This window comes from Procambarus clarkii, chromosome 68 (genome assembly GCF_040958095.1).
Source record: "Procambarus clarkii isolate CNS0578487 chromosome 68, FALCON_Pclarkii_2.0, whole genome shotgun sequence".
Taxonomy (NCBI): domain Eukaryota; kingdom Metazoa; phylum Arthropoda; class Malacostraca; order Decapoda; family Cambaridae; genus Procambarus; species Procambarus clarkii.
This window is the reverse complement of record NC_091217.1, coordinates 482,171-490,297: the sequence shown is the minus strand read 5'-3', so window position 1 is coordinate 490,297 and position 8,127 is coordinate 482,171. Positions and strand designations below refer to the sequence as shown.

The 8,127-nt window shown below is 41.2% G+C and overlaps 1 protein-coding gene across 1 annotated transcript; it reads left to right on the top strand.

Moving 5' to 3' along the window:
- Nucleotides 1-1,031: 1,031 nt before the first annotated feature.
- Nucleotides 1,032-2,949, top strand: LOC138355543 (uncharacterized). The gene has a single exon (XM_069310740.1). It carries the CDS (start codon nucleotides 1,284-1,286, stop codon nucleotides 2,649-2,651), a length of 1,368 nt encoding a protein of 455 aa, XP_069166841.1. The 5' UTR covers nucleotides 1,032-1,283; the 3' UTR covers nucleotides 2,652-2,949.
- The last annotated feature ends 5,178 nt before the right edge of the window (nucleotides 2,950-8,127 follow it).

Below are 8,127 nucleotides of genomic sequence, written 5' to 3'. Positions count from 1 at the left end.
ATTTGACTTTAATTGCTAAGAGCAAAAGCGACTCTGGGAGGATGGAATACGGCCAAGTGTCTTGGTCTTCCAGTACCTAGGGATGATGAAAACTATCACAAGGAAATATAACGAATATAAAATAGAGCCAGTATACACGATCGGGCATTAGTACTCGTTTATAGGACACACTAATTGAGAAAGATTTAGAGGGGAAACATTACAAGAAAAATGGGCTATGTTACCAAGACATAACAGAAGAGTGGAAGAAGACATATACCAATCATCAGAGAAAATTAACAAAGAAATCAGTTTATGGTTTACGTCTCCCCCTCACGCGTCTCCCTGCCCCCTCCCGTCAATACATCACACTTGCCTCCTGCTCAAGCTCAAGTACCTTTATTGAGACAATAAAATACATCTTAAAGGGGTAGATAGAGTAGCTTAGGGTATTTCTACCCTCCTACCTCCTGTAAACATCTCCTTACCACTTCTCTCCCCGTCCACACATCTTCCTGCCCCTCTACGCATATCCCTCTCCCTCACCTCCCCAATTCTCCCTCCCCCCCCCCACCTCACTCCTCGCACAACTGATCATGTCATTACGACGTCCGGTTCTTTTATGGCAGATATGTTGACTTGTGGCTTATATTAAATCTGTAATTCGACGTTCTGTCAGCAGAGAGAGTACTGATAGGTTTACACACCCTATAAAGAGGGCTCCCCCACCTAGTGATGTCTGAGAGGGATGGAGGCATAGAATTGGGTTTGAGGTCAACGCACCTCTAATTATCTTCAGTGACGCAGGATGACCAAACACACCTTGCGTACCCACAAACGATGCAAGTAAACAAAAAATCAGTTGTCAGATAAGCGAGGAAGAGCAGCACTAATCTTGGGCTTTTATAGCTCCCTAACCGGTTCATCCTGATTAAAGAGCAGAAATTAATTCATAATTTGGCAGGGGAGAATAATGATGGGTATGAAGGAAGAGGTTGAGTGACCGTTACCCGGGCGTGCTGGTGGCGGGTATATAAGGCGGGTCAGCGGCCTGCACACGCTTCACAGCCTGGCAAGCGTCCACACGGCTCCACCCTCACGCCCGCCTCCTCACACCCGGTCTCATTAAATGGCCATCTGAAGGAAATACTAGAATTACGGGATCACCATAGCCCGTGCTACATAGACACTGCGTTCTGAGTAACTAAATCTAAAACAAACAACGAGATACTAGAAACATATACGAAGAGCAACTAGTGAGTCTTGTATTCATATTCTCGAGAATTAGCAGGAACGTAGCCAAAATGATTCGTTCATTTATCCTAGTGTTCGTGGCCGTGCTTGTCTCGGGTGACGATAACGTTATCACGGTTCCCAAAGATGTTTTCAGGTTCATCCTGGGATGCCAGAACCAAGGTGCTGGAAGTGACTTCGCAGTGCCGGTCTATCAGACGAAAATCGACGATACGGTTGGGACGACCTCGCAGCACGTGAGTCTCCTGGACCTGGAGGAACTGGGTCATTCTCTCGGGAAGACCGTCCAAAGTGACGAAGTCCTCGGTCAAATCCTTGGACAAGTCAAGGACGCCGTAGAGTCCTCCGTAAATGGACAGGGACGCTCTGAGTGCAGCATTGAGAATCACATTCAGATCGAGATACCACCGCAGGAACTGGATGGGTTCAATGATAAATTACAGCTCCTTACCAAGCAAAACGACCTTCTTCTCTTGGAGCAAATCAACAACCTTTTCAACTACAAGCTACGGTCGCAGCGCATTGAGTTAGAGAAGCTGTTGAAGCGCAGAACCAATAACATCTTCAGTAAATTGAACCGAATTCTTGCACTTCTCGGAGATACCGTCACAGATGGCGCTGATAATGACGCAACAGAGAGTGGTCCGGACGATGGTGTGACAGAGACGCCTGAGGGAGGCGAACCGGTAGCAGCTACAACACAAGATACATTAAGTAAGGAAACTTCAAAGCCCGCCACAGAAGTCGAAGCAGAAACCGTCAGTGAGCCCAAACCAGAGCCAGTGAGTGAGCCCAAACCGGAGCCCGTCAGTGAGCCCAAACCGGAGCCCGTGGGTGAGCCCAAACCGGAGCCCGTGAGTGAACCCAACCCAGAGCCCGTCAGTGAGCCCAAACCGGAGCCCGCGGGTGAGCCCAAACCGGAGTCCGCGAGTGAGCCCAAACCAGAGCCCGTAAGCGAGCCTAAACCAGAACCCGTGAGTGAGCCAGAACCTGAGCCGGAACCTGAGCCCGAACCTGTGTCTGTAAGTGAAGTCGAACCTGAAATAAAGCCTGAGTCGGTGAGTGAGCCCGAACCAGTACCCGCACCCGTGATTGAAAGCGAATCTAAGCCCGAAACACCTGAACCAGCCCCAGTAACAGATGTCCCGGCTACCTCCAGTACTACATTCTTTCCAGTTCCCAGCGACAGCGCCTCGTCAAGCGAAGAGATAGGCGACGACAACGCTAATGATCGCATCGCCAACCCGCCTTCTAAGGAACCAGCTGCCAGCGCCGGCTTCGAGAGAGTGGCCCAGAAGCCAACGGAACTCCACGAGAGCGTGGGCCTCCTGCGGCCCACCCACCGACGTAAGCCCACCATCCAGGAACCCCAGAGGGAACGTCTCAGGCTCGCTTACCCGCTCTGGAGGTCCCCGTGAAATCAGAATTTTAGACATCTCAACTGATGCAGTATTTAAGCACGCGCCTGTGTACCGGGCAGCCGTACTGCTCATGTGTCATGGTTGCAGTGTTGGAGACGATTACATGAGGGTTCTGACTCCACGGGCCAGCATGCATAAGGGTTCTGAATGGGATCAAATGTAATTTATTTTGTTTTATGTCTGTATTCAAATGTTTTTTATTTTTTTATAGAAAATATGAATGTATCATGAGTGCTGTGTAGTGATGTACTTGTACATAAGTACTGTGTAGTGATGTACATGTACGTATATATATATATATATATATATATATATATATATATATATATATATATATATATATATATATATATATATATATATATATATATATATATATATATATATATATATATATATATATATATATATATATATATATATATATATATATATATATATATATATATATATATATATATATATATATATATATATATATATATATATATATATATATATATATATATATATATATATATATATATATATATATATATATATATATATATATATATATATATGTCGTACCTAATAGCCAGAACGCACTTCTGAGCCTACTATTCAAGGCCCGATTTGCCTAATAAGCCAAGTTTTCATGAATTAATGTTTTTTTCGTCTACCTAACCTACCTAACCTAACCTAACCTAGCTTTTTTTGGCTACCTAACCTAACCTTACCTATAAATATAGGTTAGGTTAGGTTAGGTAGGGTTGGTTAGGTTCGGTCATATATCTACGTTAATTTTAACTCCAATAAAAAAAATTGACCTCATACATAGAGAAAAGGGTTGCTTTATCATTTCATAAGAAAAAAATTATAGTAAATATATTAATTCAGGAAAACTTGGCTTATTAGGCAAATCGGGCCTTGAATAGTAGGCTGAGAAGTGAGTTCTGGCTACTAGGTACGACATATATATATATATATATATATATATATATATATATATATATATATATATATATATATATATATATATATATATATATATATATATATATATATAGGCATTACATAAATCCTTGTTGTTTGTGATTCTCAATGACCATTCCTCTTGCCATTTTGAAACAAACCAACTTGAAAAATATACTGTACGATATTGTTCAATAAATTTTCGATAAAAATATATAGTTTCCTTCTTGAAACCTTGTTCTTATTTCATTGAAATCCTAAAACGTGCAAATTTATCAAACTGCAGGAATTGTCTTCCAGTAAACTCATAGGCTTCTAACTAATTACCAATACTTAATACCGTCCACAAGTGTTTGTGTTAAGGTATGAACATTATTTAGACATCTAGCAAATTCACTTCATTGATGAATTCTCTCCAGTTCACTTTTCCTGTCTACTGGAAAGGACGGTCACTGCCTACCTGTAGGAGTGGTCACAGTTTACTGCCAGGGATGGCCTTTGTTTATTGCCAGGGACAGGCACTGGCAGGATCATTCTTATCCTTCATATTTGACAACTCGCCAGGCAAGTGAATCAAAGTTCGCAACGAGGCTCGTCCCTTAATTGGACATGAAAATTGAGTGAAGAAACTGTGCCAACCACTGGGGATCGAGCTCCGACCCTGCAAGAAACCTGGCCGTCGTTGTATCGACCAGTCCAAGTGGATGACCGAGACTGAAGGCACCCTTAAGTGGTCGAATGTGTGATTGTGTTTACCTGTGTGTTCTTATCCATTGGGGGATGCTCATGCTTTCGGTGTTATTAATGCTGTCCGAGACTGTCGATTCTTTCGATAATTACTTGTTTACTCTTTCCTGTTTCGTTTTATGTTTCTTTACTTGGGGTCTCCACACCAAAGCTGCAATTGTAGCTCTGGTCTCACATACGTGGCTCAGTGTGTTCAAATCTTCCTTGTCTCAATTCCTGAAGGCTCTCACAACTGTTCTCCATTACAAATGTCTGTGATGTTATTATGTTAATGTGTGCCTCCGGTGTTAGTCTTATTGCTGTGTCTAGCAGATCTCTTTCCTTTATCTGATTCACTCATGTGGCGTTTTGTTCGTTTAGGCCTACCGTCACTGAGGGTCCTTCCTGTCGTCAATGTCATTTTTCAAATTATTGATTTAGTTTGTTTAGGCTTAGGGCGTCCTCGAGAAGTGAGCATTCTTCTTTAGTTCTGATTCTTTAACTAGCTTTATGGTATCAGGGAACATTAACAAGTAGAATTTAATTCCCTCAATTAAGTCACTCGCATATAAAGTGTGCGTGAGTGTGTGTGAGTGAGTGTGGGCGTGAGTGTATGTGCGTGAGTGTGTGAATGTGTGTGTTTGTGTGAGTGTGGGCGCATGCGCGTGAGTCAGTGTGCATGAGTGTGTGCGCATATTCACTTATTTTTACCAATTTGTGCCTTGAAGGATCGAGCTGAACAGCTTTTGAGCGCCGGCTTTCTAATTCCCGGTTGTTTGATGTAATTACGTGAAACCTATTTGTTCTATCACATGTCCTAGGCCAAGCCCTGACCATTCTCAGGCATCGTTGTTGTTTGGTGAGAAGGGCGGAGTTAGGGGTCTTTCGTTGCCCAAAATAAAGGGAATTACGTAGCTTTTCGCTCGTATGTCCTACGTCAAATATCGACGTAATTCAAAATGAAAATTTATTTTTCAATAAAATTTTGGAATTTGTTTCTCCAAAACAGCAAGCTAAGGGTCCTTTGGTAGATTAAGAGGGCAGGAAGTTCTCCTATGGTTTTAAAACGTCATGAAAACCGTTAATTGAAAGTTTCCTATCCTAACCTAACAGCCTAAGCCAGAGGACCCAAAACAAAAAACGGGTCAATATGTCACTTTCGTGAGCCGATTTCATTTTGAATTACGTCGATTATGCCTGAGTGCGCATAAGAGCGAAAAGCGACGTAATTTGTATGGGGATGGGATGGGAAGTGCGGGTACGTCTCATAACTCCTTGCTTCTCACTTTAAACACGGAAACGCCTCTTTTGCTGAAACTCAAAGTACTCTTCGCTAGCATATTCGAATATCCTTAAATCCCATATTAAATTCGGCTGAAATATGGCAGTAATATTAATGCCGTTGCGCTGGGCCAGTGTGTTGTGTCCGCGGCTAAGATTGCCAAAACTGGAAGTTGTCTCGTCAAACCTGCTTCCAGATTTCCCAGCTGAAGGTCAGGGCAAAGACACCGGCCTGGGGTTTAATGTCCCGCCGCAGGGTCACGCTCTCTCTTGTCATACTCAAAGAATACTGAGGGACACGCACAGGAACCTGCATGAAGGGAAAAAACTATCAGGAGAGAGCGACAAGCCGTTATAGCACTTGGAAGGGATCAAATAAGGATTTGGAATGTGACGGGGAGTTTGGAATGGTGCCCAACCACTTGGACGGTCGGGGATTGAACGCAGACCTGCATGAAGGGAGACCGTCGCTCTAGCGTCCAGCCCAGTATTATTTGAGACCGTCGAATATAAGGAAGGATTTTTAATGAAGAGCGAAGCCAGCTTTACATTACTGCATTGATTTTTAGGACTTAAGAAATTATTACTCCCAGTTTCCCTTAACAAATAGATTTACTAATTTCCCATTATATAATTGAGCTGATATTTAAGAGTTGTCTTCTTTAAATAAACTTATAAGTTTATATATATTTTTATTAAACTGCATTTACCTTTCTTTCATCAAGATTTAAAACTTTCCGAGGTCCTCTTCCGAGGCTTTAGATTCTTCATGTGAATTTATAATGCTTCCTATTTTATGCACTAGCTGGAAAATTATTTATATATCTATTTACTTCAATATCAAAATGATTAATGTATTTTATGAATAATATTGGCCCCAGGACAGAATTGTAGTGCAGTACTTCACTTGCTTACCCATCAGTTAAGCATGAACTAATACCATTTAATATTTGCCATGTCTCTCAACTTTCCTAATTAAACTTTAATGTAGATCACCGTTGAAAGCCTTGTTAAGGTCAAAATAAACATTATAATTACTATAAATTGACACCACAGTCACTTGTCTGTCTGTATGATCGGTATGTATACAAGGCAACGACATCATGACAACAATCTTGATCACCACCTCCGCTCCCTGTAAAGTACTGAAGGTATAGAACAATGGGGTTCAGTTCCTGCTGTGACTGAAACCTTCATGTTAATTAAGCTAAATTAACCAAAATTGTGATAGTAAGACTAGGTTGATGTACGTGTTAACAAACTCTGTAAATAGATCATAAATGCTGTAACTTGCTTAGTTATAAGAATATTGTTGGGGTACAAAATTAGCCTAATGCCCATTTTGTGTGCCGTGAAGCCCAAAATGAGCCTGATCCCATTTTGTGTCTATCATTTTTCCCTGCCACCCATTGGATGGGTATCGGGTGTATAATTAAACGAACTCAACTAGCCCAGTGTGCCGAGCGGGTACCAGTCTTCCGGGACCGTTGCCAAGGTGAGCTGTAATACGCAGTAATAAATTAAACGTTAAGATGACTAGACGCCTAATACGATTAACTAGCCTATTGGCATGAAAATTGAAGTTAGATTGACTTTTTCTATACGGTACATTCAGCCACATTCAGTACACAGGAGTGAATTAAGGATGGATTACGTGATCGTCCAGGAGAGTCATGGAACATCTCCGGTCTTGACCCTGCGAGGTGGAGGCGGCGTGAGGCCACATATGTTGTTCAGAAGCAAGACCGCCACCGCATACACACTCCCCATTTCAAACGTTCTTCTAATAAATTTAATGTAATTTATGCCAGTTATTCTGTTAGATTGGCTATCATTTTTCAGGGGATATGGATATATATATATATATATATATTTTCGGGACATGATTAAGCCCAGGTAGGATTTAATGCCTAGGTCCACTAACAATGTTTAGTGGACCTAGGCATGGTCCACTAAACGATTCTTCGCGGCAGGGGATCGTATTCCAGGGACCATAGGATTAAGGACTTGCCCGAAACGCTACGCGTACTAGTGGCTGTACAAGAATGTAACAACTCTTGTATATATCTCAAAAAAAAAAAAAAAAAAAAAAAAAAAATGTTAGTACGTCACTCATCCAATTACTGGCCCTTAACCTGAGTGAGGGATGTGAATATAATAATTATAATAATAATAATAATAATAATAATAATAATAATAATAATAATAATAATAATAATAATAATAAATATTATTAATATTTAGGAAAAAGTACATGTATACAAAATAGGATACAAGAAGAATATTGGATTTTTAGGTACCGCAGATATATAATAAACCTAAAGCCAGCGTTTCGGGCATTGATATCATACATGTCCAGATAACAAATCAGTTAAAATCCAACAAAATTTCGCTACTAGTTAGGAAGAGTACAGAACAAGCAAGCATTAGTAACAGAGGAGAAAGTTGTGAGGACATGGTGGACATAACAAGTGAGGGTGCGAGGAGTGCGGGAGGGTTGGCAGGCCTGGGC

Coding starts and splice junctions, on each gene's coding strand:
- LOC138355543 (XM_069310740.1), top strand. CDS start 1,284: ATGATTCGTTCATTTATCCTAGTGTTCGTGGCCGTGCTTGTCTCGGGT.